Source organism: Eleutherodactylus coqui, chromosome 13 (assembly GCF_035609145.1).
Source record: "Eleutherodactylus coqui strain aEleCoq1 chromosome 13, aEleCoq1.hap1, whole genome shotgun sequence".
In the NCBI taxonomy this organism is placed as follows: Eukaryota; Metazoa; Chordata; class Amphibia; order Anura; family Eleutherodactylidae; genus Eleutherodactylus; species Eleutherodactylus coqui.
In genome coordinates this window covers 120,948,286-120,974,189 of record NC_089849.1, presented here as the reverse complement: position 1 = coordinate 120,974,189, position 25,904 = coordinate 120,948,286, and the positions used below count along the sequence as shown (strand labels likewise).

The following is a 25,904-nucleotide window of genomic DNA, read 5'->3' as shown; positions in this document are numbered from 1 at the left end:
CAGCACGTCGCCAGCAGTCGGTGTCGCGCGTCGTGGCAGCACAGCGGTGGGCAAGCGTCAGCAGGCCGTGCTGAAACTACTCAGCTTAGGAGAGAAGAGGCACATGGCCCACGAACTGCTGCAGGGTCTGACAGAGCAGACCGACCGCTGGCTTGCGTCGCTGAGCCTCCAACCGGGCATGGTCGTGTGTGACAATGGCCGTAACCTGGTGGCGGCTCTGCAGCTCGGCAGCCTCACGCACGTGCCATGCCTGGCCCACGTCTTTAATTTGGTGGTTCAGCACTTTCTGAAAAGCTACCCACGCTTGTCAGACCTGCTTGGAAAGGTGCGCCGGCTCTGCGCACATTTCCGAAAGTCCCACACAGACGCTGCCACCCTGCGCACCCTGCAACATCGGTTTCATCTGCCAGTGCACCGACTGCTGTGCGACGTGCCCACATGGTAGAACTCTACACTCCACATGTTGGCCAGGCTCTATGAGCAGCGTAGAGCTATAGTGGAATACCAACTCTTTATAGAAGAGTGGGCCTGGTTGGCAGACATCTGCCAGGTCCTTGGAAACTTTGAGGAGTCTACCCAGATGGTGAGCGGCGATGCTGCAATCATTAGCGTCACCATTCCTCTGCTATGCCTCTTGAGAAGTTCCCTGCAAAGCATAAAGGCAGACGCTTTGCGCTCGGAAACAGAGGCGGGGGAAGACAGTATGTCGCTGGATAGTCCGAGCACCCTCCTGTCTATATCTCAGCGCGTTGAGGAGGAGGAGGAGGAGCATGAGGAGGATGAGGAGGAGGGGGAAGAGACAGCTTGGCCCACTGCTGAGGGTACCCATGCTGCTTGCCTGTCATCCTTTCAGCGTGTATGGCCTGAGCAGGAGGAGGATCCTGAAAGTGATCTTCCTAGTGAGGACAGCCATGTGTTGCCTACAGGTACCCTGGCACACATGGCTGACTTCATGTTAGGATGCCTTTCCACTCTCATACCCGAAGAGGAAAGGGGTTCGAGAGTGATGCTATACCACAGGACCCTGGCGGACAAACTGATGGTAAAATTCCCATCCAACAGCGCTAGTGGCCGAAGGCGCAGTTCCGAGGGCCAGGTAGCAGGGGAGGCGCAGAGATCAGGCAGCATGTACAGCACAGGCAGGGGAACACTCTCTAAGGCCTTTGACAGCTTTCTGGCTCCCCAGCAAGACTGTGTCACCGCTCCCCAGTCACGGCTGAGTCGGCGGGAGCACTGTAAAAGGATGGTGAGGGAGTACGTAGCCGATCGCACGACCGTCCTCCGTGACGCCTCTGCCCCCTACAACTACTGGGTGTCGAAGCGGGACACGTGGCCTGAGCTCGCGCTGTATGCCCTGGAGGTGCTTGCTTGTCCTGCGGCTAGCGTCTTGTCAGAGAGGGTGTTTAGTGCGGCTGGGGGAATCATCACAGATAAGCGTACCCGCCTGTCAACCGACAGTGCCGACAGGCTAACACTCATCAAGATGAACAAAGCCTGGATTTCCCCAGACTTCTCTTCTCCACCAGCGGACAGCAGCGATACCTAAGCAATACGTAGGCTGCACCCGCGGATGGAAGCATCGTTCTCTATCCCCATCAAAAATGTGGACCTTTTAGCTTCATCAATCTGTGTATAATATTCCTCCTCCTCCTCCTGCTCCTCCTCCTGAAACCTCACGTAATCACGCCGAACGGGCAATTTTTCTTAGGCCCACAAGGCTCAGTCATATAATTTTTGTAAACAATTTTTATACGTTTCAATGCTCATTAAAGCGTTGAAACTTTCACCTCAACCAATTTTTATTTTAACTGGGCTGCCTCCAGGCCTAGTTACCAATTAAGCCACATTAACCATTTAATGGGTTTCACCTGCCCTCTTGGTTGGGCATGGGCAATTTTTCTGAGGTACATTAGTACTGTTGGTACACCAATTTTTGGGGGCCCTCGCCTACAGTGTAATCAAATTAATTTTTAGCCCACCTGCATTACAGCTGACGTTACATCAGCTGTGTTGGGCACTGCAATGGGATGTATTTATGTACTGCCAGTGACTTCCTGGCACCCACCCATGCTGTGGGTCCACAGGGAGTTGTAACTGCATGTGTCCACTTCTAAAGAACCCCAGTCTGACTGGGGCATGCAGTGTGGGCCGAAGCCCACCTGCATTAAACATGAATTTATTACCTCAGCTGTGATATGCAATGGGATATATTTATGTACCGCAGGTGGCTTCCTGGCACCCACCCATGCTGTCGGTCCACAGGGACTTCACAATAGGGAGTTGTACCTGCCTGTGTCTATGAATTAAAAACCCTGCTCCGGTTGGGGCATGCAGTGTGGGCTGAAGCCCACCTGCATTTAATCTGACGTTAGCTCTGCTGTCCAGGGCACTGCAATGGGATACATTTATGTACAGCCGGTGGGTTCCAGGGAGCCACCCATGCCGTGGGTGCACACGGAATTCCCATTGCGGAGTTGTACCTGCCTGTGACTATTTATAAAAAAACCCGGTCTGACTGGGGCATGCAGACACCTTGACAGAATGAATAGTGTGTGGCACATAGGTTCCCCATTGCTATGCCCACGTGTGCAGCTCCAGATGGAGGTGGCACAGGATTGGATTTCTCATTGCTTATGTACAGCATGGTGGACTATCGCCCCGCCCCTTTTAAAGAGGGTCGCTGCCTAGCCGTGCCAACCCTCTGCAGTGTGTGCCTGCGGTTCCTCCTCATGGCAGACGCACTTATAAATAGACATGAGTGTGGCGTGGCATGAGGGCAGCTGAAGGCTGGGCAGGAACAGTTTGGTGTGCGCTGTGGACACTGGGTAGTGCGGGGAGGGGGGGGGGGTTGGTCAGCATGTAACCCAGGAGAAGTGGCAGTGGAGTGTCATGCAGGCAGTGATTGTGCTTTGTTGGAGGTAGTGTGGTGCTTAGCTAAGGTATGCATTGCTAATGAGGGCTTTTCAGAAGTAAAAGTTGTTGGGAGGGGGGGGGCCCACTCTTGCCGCTATTGTGGCTTAATAGTGGGACCTGGGAATTTGAGATGCAGCCCAACATGTAGCCCCTCGCCTGCCCTATCCGTTGCTGTGTCGTTCCCATCACTTTCTTGAATTGCCCAGATTTTCACAAACGAAAACCTTAGCGAGCATCGGCGATATACAAAAATGCTCGGGTCACCCATTGACTTCAATGGGGTTCGTTACGCGAAACCAACCCTCGAGCCTCGCGAAAAGTTCGTCTCGAGTAATGAGCACCCGAGCATTTTGGTGCTCGCTCATCTCTAGAAACGAACCCTCGAGCATCGCGAAAATTTCGTCCCGAGTAACGAGCACCTGAGCATTTTGGTGCTCGCTCATCTCTAGCTCCTAATCTGTAGTATTTGGGGGGCTGAACACGAATATGACCATGAAAAATTTTTCTTGGCTCTGGTTTTGAAGATATTTCATATAGTTCATTTTCTGTGTTTTACCATGTAAATTTATCCTGTAGGACTGTATCATGCATATTTACTGCATATTTTCGCAATCCAATTGAATTTAATGGGCAATTTTGCTCCATAATACAAACAAAAAAAATAAGATATGCTGCGATTTTTTTTTCACTGGCGTATTAAACGTGTGTCTGAATACCCCACTACAAACTAATAGGAATCAAGCTGTCCGTATTATGCAGGTATAAAATACATGTGTAATATAGAGCTCAAACATTCCTGTGTGAATGAGTCCTTATTAGAGATGAGCGAGCATACTCGTCAGGGGACAATACTCAAGCGAGTATCATCATTTTCGAGTACCTGCCTGCTCGTCAGAAAAGATTCGGGTGCCGGCGGGGGAGAGCGGTGGGTTGCGGGAGTGAGCAGGAGTGAGCGGGGGGGGGGGGACCCCTCCCCCCCGTTCCCCCCTGCTCTCCCTCCGCCGGCACCCAAATCTTTTCTGACGAGCAGGCAGGTACTCAAAAATGACGATACTCGCTCGAGTATTGTCCCTTAACGAGTATGCTCGCTCATCTCTAGTCCTTATAAATGATCCTTTGAAGGCAACTGTAATGCTGATGTGGCCCATAGTGAAAATGAGTTAGACACCTCTGGTTTAAGGTATAAGGCATCATCTACAGTAGAAGGTAAAAACATTTGGCAAACTTACAGAACAAAGTCCTCCTTGTCATCATTCTTTCCTGCTCCTTCACCGCTTTTCTCGTGAATGTTATGTTGAGGTTAATCGAATCATTCCCTCCAGAAATATCTCAACAGAACTGCAAAGAAGTTTATATTCTTTAGTGACTCAAATAAGTAGAGATCTACAGATCTTAGATAGGCCAATAATCCTTTGGTGAGCAATCAGAGGCCTGTTTTGATACAGGTATAGTGACAGATCAACTGGTTTTAACAAATGGTAATCTACAGGGTAAGAAGATCTGTAGTCATAACTACTATGTCTGAGATTTCATCAGAAACTTGGAATATGGGGTGTAAAATCACCAATATAAAATCAGTAGTACGTAAAAATATTCCTAGTTCATTTCTAAGGTATTCATCATTGACGTTTAGCTCATGAAATCATATTAGGGCCCCAAAGTCATTAAAGGAACTTCGTAATACAGAAATAATCATACCTTCCCTTTCCTCAGATAACATATTGAAGAAACTGGAGACCTGCTCCTTCTTCGATGAAACCATCAAGCCCGATCTCTTTTTCCTCACTGTTCATGATGCGGTCCTGTACATAGAACATACTCAGACATTCAGGGATGGACATGATCCCCTACTAGAGAAGGTATAAAAAGCTTGGACTACAAAGGGGCCATTTGACATAACTGCTGTGGAGCTATTCGGCCCTGATGGTATTTGTCATGTAGCCAATGCCTATCAACATTCAACTTAATCAGCTAAACATGGATTTGTTTTTCTTCCAAAGATTTCACTAATGAAGGAATCAAAAATTCCATTAGAACATCTGATTCTGGATCCAGCATACCTGGACCTTCACGAACCAGATGAGGTAAGGAGACTATTAAAGTCTATAAAGTAAATGTATTGTAGATTGTGCCATTCTTTCATGTACTTTGGGCTTAAAAAAAAACAGACCTCAAATTGTAATAGCTTAGTGGCCAGTATCACTGAAATTTTTGTCTGCTTAGAGTAGATAGAGGTACAGGTATATGCCCACCAGTACTCTTCATATTTGGGTTATGATGTGTACCATATATAATTTAGAAAAGCAATGGCTTATATACTTCAAGATCATGGTTCTGGTGTCTTTTGTATGTTCGGTATTTTTATCTTATCTGAAGACATTAATATTGTTGGTCAGGTATATGGACTAATGAGCTGTGTTTACTTGACAGGCAATGAGGGCGCTGGCATTCTGAAGAAAACAAAGCATGTTACTGCTGATTCATTATTTATGTCAATATCTTCATCTTTTTCCCATAATAGTCCTTCCATCAGACCTACAAAGAAAGCACCATCAAGCCAGACTTGCCTTGAATTTCCAGTAGATCCTTAGCCAATCACAGTCCAAATCTGGAAGGGTTATTGATCAGAGTGGCAAGCTATAAATTAAATCACACGTCATTAGGTTTGTGTTGAATGTTGGGTTCCAGTCCACATTAAGTTGGATGTCTGTTTATACATGATTCATATACATTAAAATATTCATAACCCCTCTTGATAACACAAGTGACCGTACCGTTTTTGTCCAAGGATATATTGATTCTATTCTAAGATTCCATGGCAATAATGTTGGAAAAGTAAATTACCTAAGCAGAATGGTAACCACTATTAATAAAATACTGGCATTTGTGCCAAGGTACAGCTGTTGTCTGTGTACTCATGGCTATATTATATGTACTAGTAATTATTAGGAGCTTAAAATAGTACCAGTGTTTCTGGTGGTGCAAATGCCACTAACTGATATAATGTAGTGCAAGGGATTGGAGTTATAAACCACAGCTACTGCTTTAGGACCTGCTGGTTAGCATCTGCGATCACGTCATGTCATTGCTTACATGTGTGTGTCACACACACAGCTCTGCTACATGTACATCATACACAACTGTGCTACATTTGCGTGACACAGTACACATGGCTCTACTACATGCCTGTCAGTCAGAACGCACGGCTCTGTTACATGCGCATCACACACAGCACACGGCTCTGCTACTTGGGTGTCAAACACAGCACACACGGCTCTGCTACATGCACGTGACACACAGCAGACATGGCTCCGCTACATGTGCTGCACACACGGCTCTGCTACTTGCGTGTCAAACAAAGCACACAAGGCTCTGCTACCGGAATGTGACACAGCATACATGGCTCTACTACACGAGCATCACACATGGCTCTGCTACATGCGTGTGACACACAATACACATGGCTCTGCTACATGCGCGTGACACAGCACAGATGGCTCTACTACATGTGCATCACACACAACACACAGGGCACTGCTACATGTGTGTCACACAGAGCACACATGGCTTCGCTTCATGCATGTGATACAGCACACATGGCTTTGATGCATGCACAACACACACCACACACGGCTCTGCTACCTGTGTGTGACACACAGCACTCACTGCTCTGCTACATGCGCATCACACACAGCTTTGCTACATGTGTGTCACACAAAGCACACACGGCTCTGCTACAGGCAGGTAACACAACATACACGGCTCTTCTACATGTTCATCACACACTGCTCTGCTACATGTGCGTGACACACAATACACATGGCTCTGCTACATGCGTGTGACACACAGCACAGATGGCTCTACTACATGCGTGTGACACAACACACACGGCACTGCCCCATGTACATCACACATAGCTCTGCTACATGCGTGTCACACACAACATACACGGCTCTTCTACATGCGCATCACATACTGCTCTGTTACATGCACGTTATAATACACATGGCTCTGCTACATGCGCGTAACACACAGCACAGATTGCTTTACTACATAAGCGTTACGCACAACACACACGGCACTGCTTCATGCGCATCACACATGGCTCTGCTACATGCACATGACACAATACACACGGCTCTGCTACATGCACGTGACACAGCACAGATGGCTCTACTACATATACATCACACACAACACACACGGCACTGCTGCATGCTTGTCACACAGAGCACACATGGCTCTGCTTCATGCGAGTGACACAGCTCTGGTATATACACAGTACATGCGGCTATGCTACCTGTACATTGCAAACAGCTCTGCCACATGCACATTATGCACAGCACACACAGCTTTAGTACAAGTGTGTCACACACAGCACACAGAGCTACATGCGCTTCACACACAGCATACACAGCTCTGCTGTATGTGCGTGACACAGCACAAACACCTACATGTGCATAATGCAAAGCACACGCTGCCCTTCTACAGGTAAGTTACAGGCTCTGCTACATCCTCGTGACGCACAGCACACATGGCTCTGCTACATGCATGTTACACACATCACACAAGGCTGTGGTACATGCGCATGACACACAGCACACACTGCTCTGCTACCTGCATATCACATACAGTATATACTGTTTTGCTACATGTGCGTCACACACATGGCTCTGCTACTTGCGCTTGACACACAATACACATGGCTCTGCTACATGCGCATCACAGCACACCTGGTTCTGCTACTTGCCCGTCACACACAGCACACACGGCTCTGCTACATGTGTGTCACACATAGCGCACACAGCTGAGCTACATGCAGGTAACAGCACACACGGCTCTGCTACATGCACATCACACACAGCACACAGCTCTGCACCTTGTGTGTGCCATGCAGCACACACGGCTCTGCTACATGAGCATGCTACACAGCACAACACACAGCTATGCTACATGTGCGTGCCACACAGCACAACAAATGGATCTGCTACATGTGCATGTCACACGCAGCACACATGACTCTGCTAAATGCGCATGCCACACAGAACACGCAGCTCTGCTCCATACGCATGCCATACAGAACACACGGCTATGCTCCATGCGAATGCCACACAGCGTAAGTGACTCTGCTTCATGCACATGCCACACAGCACACAAGGCTCTGCTACATAAGCGTCACGTACAACACACACGGCTCCGGTATGTGCGCGTGACACACAGCACACATAGCTCTGCTATATGTGCGTCACACACAACACACATGGCTGTGGTACATGTGTGTAACACAGCACACACGAATCTGCTACATGCGTTTCACACACAGCTCTGCTACATGCACGTGACACAACAAACACTGCTCTGCTACATGTGCATCACACAGCACAACATGTGTTGCACACACGGCTTTGCTACGTGCGTGTCAAACAAAGTACACAACGCTCTGCTACATGCATGTGGCACAACATGTATGGCTCTGCTACCTGCACGTGACACACAATACACAAAGCTCTGCTATATGAACGTGAAACACAACACACACAGCACTGCTACATGTGCATCACACACGATTCTGCTACATGCGTGTACCACACAGCACACAGTGCTCTGCTACATGCGCGTGCCACACAGCACACAGTGCTCAGCTACATACAGAATGGGAGGAATTAAGCTAAGCAGCAGCACATGTGAAAAAGACTAGGGTATGCTAATAGATCATAGACTGAACATGAGTCAACAATGTGATGCAGCAGCCAAAAGGCAACCACGATTCTGGGATATATTAAAGGGGTTGTCCCGCGCCGAAACGGGTTTTTTTTTTTTTTTAACCCCCCCCCCCCCCCGTTCAGCGCGAGACAACCCCGATGCAGGGGTTAAAAAAAAAAAACCGGAGAGTGCTTACCTGAATCCCGGCGGTCCGGCGTCTTCATACTCACCTGCTGAAGATGGCCACCGGGGTCTGCTCCCTCCGTGGACCGCAGCTCTTCTGTGCGGTCCATTGCCAATTCCAGCCTCCTGATTGGCTGGAATCGGCACGTGACGGGGCGGAGCTACACGGAGCCGGCATTCTGCACGAGCGGCCCCATTGAAGACAGCAGAAGACCCGGACTGCGCAAGCGCGGCTAATTTGGCCATCGGAGGCCGAAAATTAGTCGGCACCATGGAGACGAGGACGCCAGCAACGGAGCAGGTAAGTATAAAACTTTTGATAACTTCTGTATGGCTCATAATTAATGCACAATGTACATTACAAAGTGCATTACTATGGCCATACAGAAGTGTATAGACCCACTTGCTGCCGCGGGACAACCCCTTTAATAGAAGCATAGAGTCTAGATCACGTGAGATAATTATCCCCCTCTACTCTTCCTTAGTCAGACCTCATCTGGAATACTGGGTCCAGTTCTGAGCACCCAACTTTAAAAAAGACATAGACAAACTGGAGCAAGTTCAGAGAAGAGTTACCAAGACGGTGAGCGGTCTGCAAATCATGTCCTACGAGGAATGGTTAAAAGATCTGGGAACGTTTAGCTTGCAAAAAAAAAAAAAGGCTGAGAGGAGACATAATAGCGGTCTACAAATATCTGAAGGGCTGTCACAGTGCAGAGGGATCAGCCCTATTCTTATCTGCACAAGGAAAGACTAGAAGCAATGGGATGAAACTGAAAGGGAGGAGACACAGATTAGATATTAGAAAAAACAAGTCATGCCAGACTAATCTAATTTCCTTCTATGACAGAATCACCGACTGGGTTGATCAGGGAAATGCGGTGGATATAGTTTTATCTTGACCTTAGTAAAACAGTTGACAAAGTATCTCATACTAATTAAAAAAATGACCAAATCTGGGATTGACAAGGCAACTGTTAGGTGGATTCACAACTGGCTGAGTGATCGTACTCAAAGAGTGGTCATACATGATGGCTGCACATCCAAGTGGAAGAATGTATCAAGTGGGGTGCCACAAGGCTCTGTCCTAGGCCCAGTGTGGTTCAACATTTTTATAAATGATCTGGAGGAGGGAATTGATGAGAAACTGATCAAATTTGCAGACGTCACAAAGCTAGGAGGGATAGCTAACACTAGGGAAGAGAGAGAGGATTCAAAAAGATCTAGACAAGTTTGCACAGTGGGCAGCGACTAACAGAATGGTATTTAACAAGGAGAAATGCAAAGTCCTGCATCTGGGCAAGAATGAAGAAAGCACATACAGTATGGGAGGAATTGAGCTAAGCAGCAGCACATGTGAAAAAGACTTGGGTATACTAATAGATCATAGACTGAACATGAGTCAACAATGAGATGCAGCAGCAAAAAAGGCAAACACAATTCTGGGGTGTATTAAGCGAAGCATAGAGTCCAGATCACGTGAGGTCATTATTATCTCCCTCTACTCTTCCTTAGTCAGACCTCATCTGGAATACTATGTCCAGTTCTGAGCACCCCACTTTAAAAAAAGACATAGATAAACTGGAGCAAGTTCAGAGAAGAGTTACCAAGACGGTGAGCGGTCTGCAGATCATGTCCTATGAGGAACGGGTAAAGGATCTGGGAATGTTTAGCTTGCAAAAAAGAAGGCTGAGAAAAGACTTAATAGCCGTCTACAAATATCTGAAGGGCTGTCACAGTTCAGAGGGATCAGCCCTATTCTGATTTACACAAGGCAAGACTAGAAGCAATGGGATGAAACTGAAAGGGAGGAGACACAGATTAGATATTAGTAAAAACTTTTTGACAGTAAGGCTGCCTGCAGACGAGCAGAAATTCCACGGCGGGATTCCCCGCAGAATTTCCGCCCCTGGACGCCTGCATAGGATTGCATTACAGCACGCAATCCTATGCAGACAGCTGCGGTTTGTCTGTGCGAAATCACTCGCAGCAAACAAACTGCAGTATGCTCTAATTCTGTGAAACGTCACTCACCGGCCGCTGGCTCCGCTCCGCGCATGCACCGGCTGCCCGGCAGCCGGCACATGAAAGAGCTGGAGCTGCGGGAGCAGGTGAGTCCGCTGTGCTCTCTGCACGCGCTCGGGTTGGGTCCCGCTGTAAGAATTCTCGCAGCCGGATTCAACCCGGTCGTCTGCAGGCGGCCTAAGGGTCATCAATGAGTGGAACCGGTTACCACGGGAGGTGGCGAGTTCTCCTTTAATGGAAGTGTTCAAACAAAAGCTGAAAAAATATCTGTCTGGGATGATTTAGTGCCATTCTATGATTCTACATGCGCGTGCCACACAGTACACATGGTTCTGCTACTGTGTGTTACATGGCTCTGCTACATGCGTGTCACGCAAAAACAAATATTGGCTCTGCTACATGTGCATCATGCACACCACATACTGCTCTGCTATATGCACATCACACACAGTAAACACAGCTCTGCTACATGCATGTGACACAGCTTTGCTACATACCTGTGTCACACGGCTCTGCTACATGCATGTCATGCAGAGAAAACATGGCTCTATACTACATGCGCTTGACACACAGCACACATGGCTCTGCTACATGCGCATGACAAGCAGCACACTCAACTCTGCTACATGTGCATTACATGTGGCTTTGCTACATTTGCGTCAAACACAGAACACACGGCTCTGCTACATGCGTATCACACACAGTACACAAGGCTCTGCTACATGCAAGTCATGCACAGCTCTGCTACATGTGCGTGACACACAGTTCACATGGCTCTGTTACATGCACATCACATAAAGCACACACAGCTCTGCTACATGCACGTGACACAACATAAAGGGCTCTAGTACATGCGCATCACACACGGCTCTGCTACATGCGCGTAACACAGCACACATGGCTCTGCTACATGAGCATCACACACAGCACTGCTACATGTTTCACACACAACGCACATATCGGCTACATGCGTGTCACACAACACACATGGCTCTGTTACATGTGCGTGACACTAAGCTCTGCTATATGCACGTCATACACGGAACACATGGCTCTGACACATGCACGTCACACACAGCACACATGGCTTTGCTACATGAAAGTGATACACAGCACACACTTCTCTGCTACGTGCATGTCACATACGGTTTTGCTACATGTGCGCCATGCACAGCACACACGGCTCTTCTACATGCATGTCATGCACAGCATACTTAGCTTTGCTACATGTGCTCTAAACACAGCCCACATGGGTCTGAAATATGATCATCACACAGCACACATGGCTCTGCTACATGGTCTGCTACCTGCATGTCACATACAGTATACATGGTTTTGCTACATGCGTGTCACACAATCTCAGCCCTGCCACTTGCACGTGAGACACACTATACACATGGCTCTGTTACATGCACGTCACACACAGCTCTGACATGCACATCATACTGTACACATTGCTCTGCCACGTGTGACACGCAGAGCATACATGCGAGTAACAGCACACACGGCTCTGCTACATGCATGTCATATGGCTCTGCTACATGCAAGTTACATGGCCACATGCACGTGTCACGCACAGGCTCTTCTACCTGCACATATCACACACAGGGCTCTGCTACATAGGCGCCATGTACAGCATACGTGGCTCTGCTACATGCGTGTATCACACGGCGCTGCTACATGCGTGTATCACACGGCGCTGCTACATGCATGTTACATGGCTCTGCTACTTACGCGTGTCACATGCTGTTCTACGTGCGCGTGTAACACACATGGCTTTGCTAAATGCACTTGACACAGTATACATAGCTACATGCGCATCACACGCAGCAAACATGGCTCTCCTACATGGATATGTGACACAGCACACATGGCTCTACTACGCGTGACACACAGCACACACGGCTCTGCTACATGCGCGTGAAACACAGCACACACAGCTCTGCTACATGGACATCACACATGGCTTTGCTACATTCACATCAAACAGCACACACAGCTCTGCTACATGTGTATCACAGACAGCACATGGCTCTGCTACATGCGCATCACAGTACAAATGGCTCTGCTACATTTGCATCACACAGCACACACAGCTCTGCTACATGCGCGTCACACAGCACACAGCTGTGCTACATGGTAGTCACACACAGCACAAATGACTCTGCTACATGTGCATTACACAAAGCACACGCGGGTCTGGTACATATGAAGTACATACAGCACACACGGCTCTGCTACATGCACAGCACATTCCGCTCTGCTACATGCACGTCACACACGGCTCTACTACATGTGTGTCACACACAGCACACAGAGCTACATGCGCATGGCACAGCACACAGAGCTATGCTACATGCGCATAACACACAGCATATATGGCTCTGAAACATTGCGTTACACACAGTTGTGCTACATGTACATCACACTTGGCTCTGCTGTATGTGCATGACGCATCAGGCACAAGGCTTTGCTACATGCGCATCATGGACAGCACATACTGCTCTGCTACAGATGCGTGACACACAGCAGACAAGGCTTTGATAAATTATCATGACACAGCACACATGGCTCTACTACATGCGTGTGACAAACAGCACACACTGCTCTAACTGCATGTCATATACAGTATACACAGTTTTGCTATATGCCCATCACACACAGCACAGATGGCTCTACTACATGCATGTCCCACACAGCTCAGCTACATGGACGTGACACAGCACACATGGCTCTGCTACATGCGCATTACACACAGCACAGGGCTGCACCTTGTGCGTGCCACGCATCATACACAGCTCTGCTACATGTGCATCACACACAGCATACATGTGGGTTACATAAAGCACACACGGCTCCGCTACATATGTGTCACATAGCTTCGCTACATGTGTGTCACATGATTCTGCTACATGTGCATCATGCACAGCACACACAGCTCTGCTACATGCATGTGACACACAGCACACATAGCTGTGCTACATGCATGTGTCACATGGCTCTGCTACCTGCGCCAGTCACACACAACACACAAGGCTATACTACATGCGCTTGACACACAGCACATACGGCTCTGCTACATGCACGTGACAAACAGCACTCTGCTCCATGTGCATCACACATGGCTTTGCTACATTCAAGTCAAGCACAGCACACATGGCTCTGCTACGTGGTTGTCACACACAGCACACACGGCACTGCTACATACGTGTTGCACATAACACGTCTCGACTACATGTCTTACACAACACACACAGCTCTGCCACATGTGCGTGACACTCGGCTCTGCCACATGCGCGTCACGTGCCGAACAGATGGCTCTGATACATGCACGTTGCACACAGCACACCCGGTTTTGCTACATGCGTGTCACACACAACACACATTGCTCTGTTACATGCATGTCACATATAGCACACACGGCTTTGGCACATGCACGTCACACATAGCATACATGCGGGTTACAGCACACACGGCTCAGCTACATGCGTGTCACATAGCTCTGCTACATGCATGTTACATAGCTCTGCCACATGTGCATCACACAGCTCTGCTACGTGTCACATCGCCCTGCTACATGCGCGTCACATACAGCTCACGTGGCTCTGCTACATGCATGTGACACACAGCATACATCTGCGTTACAGCACATACAGCTCTGCTACATGCGCGTGTCACATGGCTCTGCTACATGCGCGTGTCACACACAGGGCTATGTTACATGTGCATCACATACAGCATATGTGGTCCTGCAACATGCACGTGACACACAGCATACATGTACACTACAGCACGCACGGCTCTGCTACATGCGTCTGTCACATGCTTCTGCTACATTCATGTCACACGGCTCTTCTACATGCGCGTGTCACACAAAGCACATGGCTCTTCACCTTGTGCGTGCCATGCATGCTACATGTTCATGCTACAAAGCACAACACACAGCTATGTGCGTGCCACACAGCTCAACATACGGCTCTGCTACATGCAAGAATGTAGCAGAGCCGTGTGTGCTGTGTCACGAGAATGTAGCAGAGCCATGTGTGCTGTGTGTCATGCGAATGTAGCAGAGCCGTGTTTTGCATGATGCACATGTAGCTGTTTGTGCTGTGTCACGCGCATACAGGAGAGCCGTGTGTACTGTGCGTGAGGTGCATGTAGCAAAGCCATGTGCCTGACTTGCATGTAGCAGATCCGTTTGCGATGCGCATGTAGCACAGCCGTGTGCAATGCACATGTAGCAGAGCCGTATGTGTTATGTGAACATGTCCACATAGCAGAGCATACATACACACAACAGGACCCACGTACACAAAACAGGGCATATGAACACACAATAGGACCCATGTACACATAGCAGGGTTCATGTACACACACCATGCACACATAGCAGGGCACACGCATACACAACATTTACACATAGCAAGTCATATGTACACATAGCAGGGCAAATGTACACATAGGACACGTACACATTGCAGGACACATATAGACACAACATGTACACATACCAGGGAACATGTACTGACAACTGTGTGTACATCTCAGGGCACACGTACACACAGCAGGACACACGTACACACAACAGGGTGCATGTACACACAACAGGGTGCATGTACACACAACAGGAGACATGGACACTTAACATGTACACATTGGACACATAGCACGGCACATGTACACACATCATGTACACAAAGCAGGCCAAATGGAGAACTGGGCTGACTTTGATGTCGACTACAGGCTCTAGAAACATAGAATGGTAGATTTGGAAGGGACCTCCAGTGACATCTGGTCCAACCCCCTGCTCAGTGCAGGATTCATTAGAATATTCCAGACAGATATTTGTCCAGCCTTTGTTTGAAGACATCCATTGAAGGAGAACTCACCACCGCCAGTGGTAACCTGTTCCACTCATTGATCACCCTCACGGTCAGAAATGTTTTCTAATATTTAACCTGTCTGCTCCCTTTCAGTTTCATCCCATTGCTTCTAGTCTTTCCTTGTGCAAATGCGAATAGGGCTGATCCCTCTGCACTGTGACAGCCCTGCAGATATTTGTAGACAGCTATTAACCCTTTCTAATCCACTGTCTGACGTCTAAAGACATTATGATTTAAGGCTGTACAGCTCCGATGTTGGAAGACGTATGTCGGGGTTCTCTTACTGTAGATTGCCAGCCTCTCTGCTGCTGAAACCTATCCAGCGTGTTACCTCATGCAGTACTGGCTTTAGCCAACATATAGCGCTGTTGTATAATGACAGAGAGTAAGCCCCCTAGGAAAACGAGGCTACAAATTGGATTGGAAAGGGTTAAGTCTCCTCTCAGCCTTCTTTTTTGCAAGCTAAACATACCCAGATCCTTTAACTGCTCCTTATAGGAGATGATTTGCAGACCGCTCACCGTCTTTGTCAACAGCTGTTGACAAAGGCTTTTGCCGAAACGCGTTCAGCGTGCACTTGTGAGCTGTATGCTTTATTTTATTCAATAAAGAAGGAAATTTTTAACGGTAGCAGCTCCCCTCCATCTCTATTTTCTGCTCATATGGAATCTGGCCGTTTGCCGTCGGCTACTTGAGGATGGAGCTCCTGTTGGATCCCAGATCTTCCTGCAACATTGAAAGTTACTGCTGGTGAGGTGAGCCCACATCTCTCTTTTTTGGCTTATTCCTATGAGGAACGGTTAAAGGATCTGGGAATGTTTAGCTTGCAAAAAAGAAGGCTGAGAGGAGACTTAATAGCTGTCTACAAATATCTGAAGGGTTGTCACAGTGCAGAGGGGTCAGCCCTATTCTCATCTGATCTATTAGTATACCCAAGTCTTTTTCACATGTACTGCTGTTTAGCCCAATTCCTCCCATTCTGTATGTGCGTTTTTCATTTTTCTTGCCCAGATGTAGGACTTTACATTTCTCCTTGTTAAATACCATTCTGTTAATCACTGCCCACTGTGCAAGCTTTTCTAGATCTTTTTGAATACTCTCCCTCTCTTCCTTAGTGTTAACTATCCCTCCTAGCTTTGTCTATCATAGAGATGGGCTGCATTTCAATGGGGAGAGTGCGGCTGTGCTTGCGGAGAAGATGGCTAGAAGGCTGGAGGAGTGTTTAAACTAGGGACCAGGGAGGGGGGAACCAAGAGAAATAGGGGGATAGATAGTGTAGACAGTGACCTGGGGCCAAGTAATGGGAGTGTGTGTGTGGGGGGGGGGGCAGGAGGTGGGGTTAGTACAGTTGGAACTGGCTGTATAGCTAATAAGACCAAATGTAGAACAATGAAAATAAAGAATAACAGCCACCATATAAATTGTATGGCAACGTATGCTAGAAGTCTCAACAACAAAGTGGGTGAGATTGAAGCGAGAATGTGTGCCAGGGCTCGAACCCACAACCTCTTGCATTCCAGTTGGCAGCTCTCTTTACTAGGCAACGGTCAGTTCCCTTGCTGAAAACCTAGCCTTTTGTATTTCCCAGTTATCCAGTTCCTGTCTCGTGGTCCTGATTGTACTTCCTATATAAGCCTAGTCCTGCCACTCCTTCAGTGCATGATTATTCAGCTCTCAGCTTGTAATCAAGCTCCACTGCTACCAGTTCCTCTGCTACTACAACTGTGACCACATGCTAATGACCCGGCTTCCACTTGACTACGCTTTCTGTCTTATCCTTTGTACTGCAACTGTGACCACCTGCTAACGACTTGGCTTCCTCCCAACTACTCTAGTCTGGCTTGGCTACTACACCTGGGCTCCGATCCAGCGCTGGTAAGGCCTTACAAAATAAATCACACGCAAAAATGGAGTCCATAGTGACCACACTCAGGAATTTTGTGCCTCCTACCAAGAGAAGTTTGATGCTATGCAATGGGAGATCGAGGGGGAACAGAGACAGCTGTTGGAGATGCGCAACTCTGCACCAGATGTCCGCATACTGCTACCAGCTAAATTTGCAGGTGACCGTCGCCAATATCGGGGTTTCTTAAATCAATGCTGGATTTATTTCCAAATACAGCCCACATTGTTTACCAGTGACCAGAAAAAGGTTTTTTTTTTAATCATTAACCTGATCACTGATGGGGTGCTTGCCTGGGCCTCGCCATACGTCGAGACCAACATTAATCTCCATGACCGCCTTAATGCCTTCACGGCCGCTATTGGACAAATTTTTGATGATCCAAACCACTGTGCCACAGCTAAAGGGCAGTTGCATAACATACGACAAGAGCAACGTTCGCTTGCAGAATATACAGAATTTCGTCACTAGGCCAATGGTACCATGTGAAATCCTGCTGCAGAACAGAGGCAATTTCGTCGGGAATTATCTGAGTGGGTAAAAGATGAACTTGCCAGAGTGGAGACTTCCAAAAACCTGGGTTCATCCAGTTATGCATCCAGATTGACCAGAGACTTTCCAAGCACCCCGTACTCTTTTAGTCAACCCACATTTAGTTCCCACCCAAGCACTGAAGCTGCCCCTGAACCCATGCAGGTGAAGGTCATCCGTAGACCTCTCTCTATCACGGAAATAGAAAGGCGCCGGGCAAAAAATTTGTGCCTTTACTGTGGGAGCTCAGGACATTATGCCCTAAACTGTCCAAGCAAGCTCTAAAGGACTGTCGCCTTGGCCCATGCCAAGCAAATGACCAATCCAGCCATCATGAAACAAGGTGATGCCATCTAGCACACTTCTGTACCAGTAATTCAGGACGGTGTGGAAACCTTTCCCCCACTCCATTATTTTAACCTCCCAATAGAGATTGTAATGGGTGATAAGAAGAGACAGTGCTCAGCGATGTTGGACTTGGGAGCGGGGGGAGGGGTGGGGGAAAACTTCATGGACTTAACATTCGCTCATGACAAAGACAATAAAACCCGAATCAGGTCCATACCAATAGATATGGAAACCGTGGATGGGTCACCCTTGTCTTAAAGCCCTGTCACACAGGAGACAATTGAATTGGAGCTCCACATGAATCCTGACCACCACAAGACAATCAGCTTAGAGCTTATCTCATCCCTAAGTTTCCAATGATTTTCGGGATCCTCTGGTTTTCTACCCATAATCCCTCTTATCAACTGGGAAACTAGGACCATTGCCTTCCCCTCAGAATACTGTAAGGAGAACTGCCAGATGGCATAATCTACCCCTAAACCAGTACATGACCTTGAGGATGAGCAACAGGACTTAGAGAAATTACCAGTACACTACTGGATGTTCAAGGATATTTGCAGTAAGAAGGCTGACCAGCTGCCACCTCACCAGCCGTATGACTTTGCTATTGAGCTGCTCCCGGGATCTTCTATGCCCTTTGGGCGCATCTTCAACCTCGCCGAACCTGAGTTAGAGGCCCTTCGAGAACATCTTAATGAAAATCTAAGGAAGGGTTTTATCTGGCCTTCATTTTCTCCAGCAGATGCACCCATGTTCCTTGTTAAAAAGAAAGATTCAACTTTTCATCCATGTATCGACTACCGAGAGCTAAACAAGATCACCATTAAGAATCGCTACCCTCTCCCATTAATCGCAGAACTGCTGGAGAGGCTACAGGTAGCCAAGGTCTTTACAAAACTGAACCTCAGAGGAGCATACAATCTTGTGCGAATACGGCCCGGAGATGAATGAAAGTTGGCATTCAGGACAAGATGTGGATACTTTGAATCCCCAATGATGCCGTTCGGTCTTTGCAATGCTTCCGCTACCTTCCAGCACTTTATCAATAATGTGTTTCGAGACCTGTTGAATCAATTGTGGTGGCATATCTCAACAACATTCTCCTATTCTCTGACAATTTGGAGGAACATCGCAGGAACGTTCGGGCGGTCTTGGAATGGCTTCAAAAGAATAACCTCTACATCAAGTTAGAAAAATGTGAATTTAAACAGACCCAAATACAACCCAAATACCCAAATACAATTCCTGGAATACATTATCTCTCCATAGGGCTTAAGTATGGATCCCAGCAAGATTAAAGCGGTCCTGGATTGGCTCATTCCTAAATTGGTTTATCAAGGACTTCAAAAGTAATTTCTCCAAGCACACGCTTTCCTGGTCCCCAGAGGCACAAACTGCTTTTGAAAAACTAAAGACTATTTACCTCTAATAGTGATCCACCCAAACCCAGAGTTGCCTTTTGATGTGGAGATGGACGCCCCTGACCTCGCGGTGGGAGTCATTTTGTCACAGAGAATGAGAGATAAGATGCAACTACACCCTTGTGCATTTCTATCCTACACGTTATCACCTGCTGAAAAAAACTATGATGTGGGAAACAAGGAGCTTCTGGCCATCAAAGTGGCTTTCAGCAGTGTTAGGTGCACTGTTTAGACACAATCTTCTGCTTCTATGTCTGGTAAACATGGGTGTCGTCCCATTCTCTCTGTTCCCTGAGCTTATATTCACTCTCTTCCAGCACTCCTAGGGTTAATAGCTTCTGGTCCCCTGTTCAAATGATGCTCATTTTCTGATCACCATCCTATATAGATGCCCTGGGCCTTTTCAGACCTTGCTGCAGTTTTGTTGAGTTTGTTCCTATCACTTCATGTCCGGCCGCTGCTTTGACAGTTAGCTTGCTAACTTTCTGTCTGCTTATGTTCTGTGTTCTTCGTTCGTGTACTCTGTGATCTGTTATTCCCGTTGTCCGCTTCTCTGTTTATCCTTGTCAGCTTGTTCCTCCTTTGTTTCTGTACTCCCCGACGCTGTTCTATCTTTGTCTTATAGGCGTTGTGGCCCTCCAGGGCAAGTCAGCGCCTAGAGAAAGACTGTTAGGTCATCCTTATCGGGACGAGTGCTCCGCTTATAGGCAGGGGTCTCCCTCTCCTGGTTATCAGTTTAGGGCAAGATACCTTCCCTAGTTTCCATCAATATACAGGTTGTTCATACAGTATCTTACCTCCCACACTGGGGTTGGCTGGCAGCCGTGCTGGATCGGATCTTCACCCACCTGGTAGGTTGACAGTGGTTCCACATCCAGTCCTTACAACCAGCTTTCACCAAGACACCTATTGGAAGGAGACTATCATCCAGTGACAGTTCTTTCTGACTATAAAAATTTTGAGTTCCTTTGCACTGCCAAGAGGTTATCTGCGAGATAAGAACGATGGGCCTTGTTCTTCTCCACGTTTAATTTCATTGTGTCCTACCGCCCCGATGCCCGAAATGGCAAGGCAGATGCATTGTCTAGGATAAGTACATAGTCTGAAGAGAGGGCAAATACAGACGACAATTCTGTCCCCAAAATTTTTTTGGACATCTTACACTCTGAAGACCTCCTAACAAAGCTTATGGGAGGATATGAAAAGGACCCTTCTTGAGTTATCCTTCTAAGGATGTGAAGCTTTCCTTTACAGAAGGGCTTTGGAGGTGAGAACACCAACTGTGTGTTCCTGAAGTTGCTAGACTTGAAATCCTTAAACTAGTCCATGATTCCAAGCTGGCTGGTCACCTGGGGACCACAAAGACTTCAAAACCTCTACTTTGTTCCTTCTGGTGGCCTAACTGCAGGAGGGATGTGAAGAAGTATATCATCTCTTGCAAGATATGTACTCAGAACAAGACGCTATTAGCTCGCCCCTCTGGTCCTGCTACAGCCCCTTCCAGTCCCATCCAGACCCTGGAATCTATATCCATGGCTTTTATAGTGGATCTGCCTCCCTTAAAAGGGGTGACTATTGTCCTTGTGGTTGTGCATCGACTTATGAAGATGGCTTACTTCATCCCCATAGAAAAGATTCCCACCGCTAAGCACACAGCAGAGTTAATGATCCGGGAAGTTTTCAGATTACACGGAATTCTGGATGATGTGGTCTCTGACAGAGGGGTCCAGTTTACCTTGAGGTTCTGGAGACATTTCTGCACTGCTCTGGGTATTACCATAAATCTCTCCTCTGCCTTTCATCCGCAATCTAATGGCTAGACGGAAAGAACAAATCAAACTTTGGAGAAATATTTCCACTGCTTTATCTCCCATCTACAGGATGACTGGATGGATTATTTGTCAACAGCAGACTTCACCTACAACAATGCTCAAAACAGCTCTACCATCTAGAGCCTGTCCTATTCCAAATACGGTACACATCCTGGCTTTATTCCTGGCCTTCCTATCAACACTCTGGTCCCAACGGTTAACCATAGACTTACGGCGTTAGCATAAACACAGAAGCAATTAAAAGAAACCTTACAGGAAGCCCAGAATACCTACAAAAAGGTATCAGACTGTCATCACCAAGCAGCTTTTACCTTCCAAGTTGGACAAAAGGTATGGTTAGCCTCTAAGAACCTGAAGGCTAATGTATCCTCTCCCAAACTTAGGCAAAGATTCTTGGGACCTTTCCCAATTGCAGTGAGCGTTAGCCAGGTGGCATTCTGGCTGAAGCTCCCGGGCACTCTGAGGATTCACCCTGTCTTTCATGTTTCCTTACTAAAACCTGATATCTTCCTACTTTAGGAAGATATATAGGAAGATATCAGCTGCTTCCCCCTCCTGTGAAAGTTCAGGGCCAGGACAAGTTCGTGGTAGAGAAGACTCCAGAGAGTGAAGTGGCAAGGGTATGGGCTAGAGAACTCCTGGGACCTAGAGAAGAACGTGCATGCTCTGAGGCTCACAAAGGAGTTTCACAGGAGATACCCAGGGAAGCCGACACCTGTCAAGGCTCGAACCCAAACCTCTTGTATTTCAGTCTGTAGCTCTCTCCGCTAGGCTATGGACAGTTCACTTGCTGAAAACCTAGCCTTGTTCTGTATTTCCCAGTTACCTAGTTCCTGCCTCCTAGTCCTGACCCTGCACCTGTTCCTGATTGCACTTCCTATATAGGCCTAGACCTTCCACTCCTTCAGTGCGTGATTACTGAGCTCTCAGCCTATAATTAAGCTGCACAGCTACCAGCTCCTCTTCTACTACAACTGTGTCCACCTGCTAATGACTCGGCTTCCACTTAACTATGATTTCTGTCTCATCCACTGTACTGCAACTGTGACCACCTGCTAACGACCTGGCTTACTCCCGACTACTTTCTATTCCGGCTTGGCTACTACACCTGGGCTCCAATCAAGCGCTGGTAAGACCTTACAATGTCTGAAGAAAATCACGATATAATGGGAGTAACAGAAACATGGCTTGATGATAAGTGTGATTGGACGGTGAAATTACTGGGTTATAATCTCTTCAGAAGAGACCGTGGCAACCAGAAAAAGGGAGGGGTATGTCAAATCGTACCTAATACCAAAGCTACTAGAAGACATAGGTGTAGGAGATGAACATGTGGAATCTCTGTGGGTAGAAATACAGGGTGCAAAGAATAACAAAATCCTGATAGGGATTTTCTATAGGCCACCAAAGGCAACAGAAGAAACTGAAAACATATTATTGAGGCAAATAGAAGAGGCGTCAAACCGCAATGAAGTAATTATTATGGGGGACTTCAATTATCCATATATAATATGGGAAGATGAAACTTGTAAATCCAGTAAGAGCGGTAAGTTTGAGAATAAATAACTACCTTACCCAACTTGCGAGGCAGCCAACTAGAGGGAGGCCCACTCTGGACTTAGTATTAAAGGGGTTGTCCCGCGCCGAAACGTGTTTTTTTTTTTTTCAACCCCCCCCCCGTTCGGCGCGAGACAACCCCGATGCAGGGACGTACAGAAAGCTTACCGGAGCGCTTACCTTAATCCCCGCGCTCCGGTGACTTCTATACTTACCTGTGAAGATGGCCGCCGGGAACCTCTTCCTCCGTGGACCGCAGCTCTTCTGTGCGGTCCATTGCCGATTCCAGCCTCCTGATTGGCTGGAATCGGCACGTGACGGGGCGGAGCTACACTGAGCTACACGGAGCCCCATAGAGAACAGGAGAAGACCTGGACTGCGCAAGCGCGGCTAATTTGGCCATCGGAGGGCGAAAATTAGTCGGCTCCATGGGAACGAGGACGCTAGCAACGGAGCAGGTAAGTAAAAAACTTTTTATAACTTCTGTATGGCTCATAATTAATGCACAATGTATATTACAAAGTGCATTATTATGGCCATACAGAAGTGTATAGACCCACTTGCTGCCGCGGGACAACCCCTTTAACTAATAAACCGGACTGAATAATGGGGGTGCAGGTTGAGGGACACTTGGGAAATAGTGACCACAATATAATTAAATTTTAGATATCATTCAATACGAAGTCTTATCAGGATGCAAGAAAGAAAAAAAAACTTCAGTAAAGCAAAATTTTGATCAGCTCAGAACTACTATCGGCAACATTAATTGGAACAGCATCCTCAAAAATAACAGCACAGACAACAAATGGGAGAAGTTTAAAATCATCCTAATTACCTCATGTGAGCAGTTCATACCCTTTAAAAATAAATGAACTACAAGTAGAAGGAAACCAATGTGGCTCGACAAGACTGTAAGGGCGGCAGTAAGTGATAAAAAGAAAGCATTTAAATTACTAAAACAAGAAGGCAGTGAAGAAGCACTAAAATCATACGGGGAAAAACAAATTATGTAAGGAAAAGATCAAAACTGCCAAGGAGGAGGCAGAGATACTGATTGCCAAAGAGAGCAAAAATAACCCTAAACTATTCTTCAAACAGTACTGAAAGCATTAGCCTCTTAACAAATAATGCAGGGGAAACCATAGAATGGGGGAAGGCAAACATAATAAATAGTTTTTTTCTCAAGTGTGTTCACGAATTAAAAAGAAATGCCACACAAGATGAAGGGTTATAAAATGACCCCCCCCCCCCCCCCCCCCAGCTAAGTATTGCATGCCTAACACAGGAGGAAGTGCAGAGCCGATTAGGAAAGGATTAAAATCGATAAATTGCCGGGCCGAGATGGCATACACCCAAGGGTTCTAAGGGAACTACGTAACATGATAGATAGACCGCTATTTTTTATATTTAGGGACACCATTGAGACCAGGGTTGTACCACTAGATTGGCGCATTGCCAGTGTGGTCCCAATATACAAAAAAGCGGCTAAAAGAGAGCCTGGTAACTACAGGCCGGTAAATCTCACTTCAGTAATTGGAAAAATATTTGAGGAGTTTCTGAGAGACGCCATTCTAGAATACCTCAATGAAAATAATGGTATAACTCCTCATGAGCGGTCGTTCATGTCAGACCAATTTGATCAGCTGCCACGATGAAGCGCTAGGCTGGACCTGGGAGAGTCTATTGATCTCGTACATCTGGATTTTTCTAAAGCGTTTGACATTGTGCCGCATAATAGGTTAATATATAAAATGATACAACTGAGACTGGGCGAAAACGTGTGTATCTGGGTAAGGAACTGGCTCGGAGATAGAAAGAAGAGGGTGGTAATACATTGCTCGTACTCTGATTGGACCACTAATGGGGAGCCACAGGGTTCAGTATTAGGCCCATTCTATTCAATATATTTATTAATGACCTGATAGGTCTACATAGTAAAATATCAATATTTGTAGACGATACAAAATTATGCAAGGTATGGCCGCCTGCAGACGAGCGGAAATCCCGCCGCGGGATTTCCCGCGGGATTTCCGCCGCTGAAAGTCTGCATAGGAGTGCATTACAATACGCACTCCTATGCAGACGGCCGCGGTTTGGCCGCGCGAAATCTCGCGCGGCAAACAAACCGCTGCATGTTCTAATTTTCTGCGGGGCACGCACTCACCTGGCCGCCGGCTCCGGTCTGCGCATGCGCCGGCTGCGCGGCAGCCGGCACATCAAAGAGCCGGGGCCGCCAGGCGCGGGTGAGTACGCGCTCGTCCCTGCAGGCTCTGGGGTCGGATCGCGCGGCGAGATTTCTCGCTGCCGGATCCGACCCGCTCGTCTGCAGGCGGCCTAATTAATATAACGGAGTATATGTTGCTACAAATGGGTCAACATGAGTCAACAATGTGATGCAGCAGCCTAAAAGGCAAACACAATTCTGGGATGTATTAAGAGAAGCATAGAGTCTAGATCACATGAGGTCATTATCCCCCTCTTCTCTTCCTTAGTCAGACCTCATCTGGAATACTGTATCCAGTTCTGGGCACCCCACTTTAAAAAAGACATAGACAAACTGGAGCAAGTTCAGAGAAGAGTTACCAAGATGGTGAGCGGTCTGCAT

At 47.3% G+C, this 25,904-nt stretch overlaps 2 protein-coding genes across 2 annotated transcripts in view; one reads left to right on the top strand and one right to left on the bottom strand.

Annotated features, from left to right (window-relative positions):
* LOC136588079 (pendrin-like) overlaps nucleotides 1-5,378 on the top strand; it is a 130,798-nt gene extending 125,420 nt beyond the window's left edge. The window contains exons 18-20 of the mRNA XM_066587017.1: nucleotides 4,627-4,772; nucleotides 4,914-4,997; nucleotides 5,344-5,378. Of these exons, the coding sequence (XP_066443114.1) occupies nucleotides 4,627-4,772; nucleotides 4,914-4,997; nucleotides 5,344-5,367 (254 nt within the window). The 3' untranslated portion in view covers nucleotides 5,368-5,378. The remainder of the gene's footprint in view (nucleotides 1-4,626; nucleotides 4,773-4,913; nucleotides 4,998-5,343) is intronic.
* LOC136588082 (zinc finger protein 250-like) overlaps nucleotides 1-25,904 on the bottom strand; it is a 65,811-nt gene that overhangs the window by 18,835 nt on the left and 21,072 nt on the right. Inside the window, exon 8 of the transcript XR_010787536.1 lies at nucleotides 4,143-4,251. The gene's annotated coding sequence lies outside the window, so the exon portion shown is untranslated. The remainder of the gene's footprint in view (nucleotides 1-4,142; nucleotides 4,252-25,904) is intronic.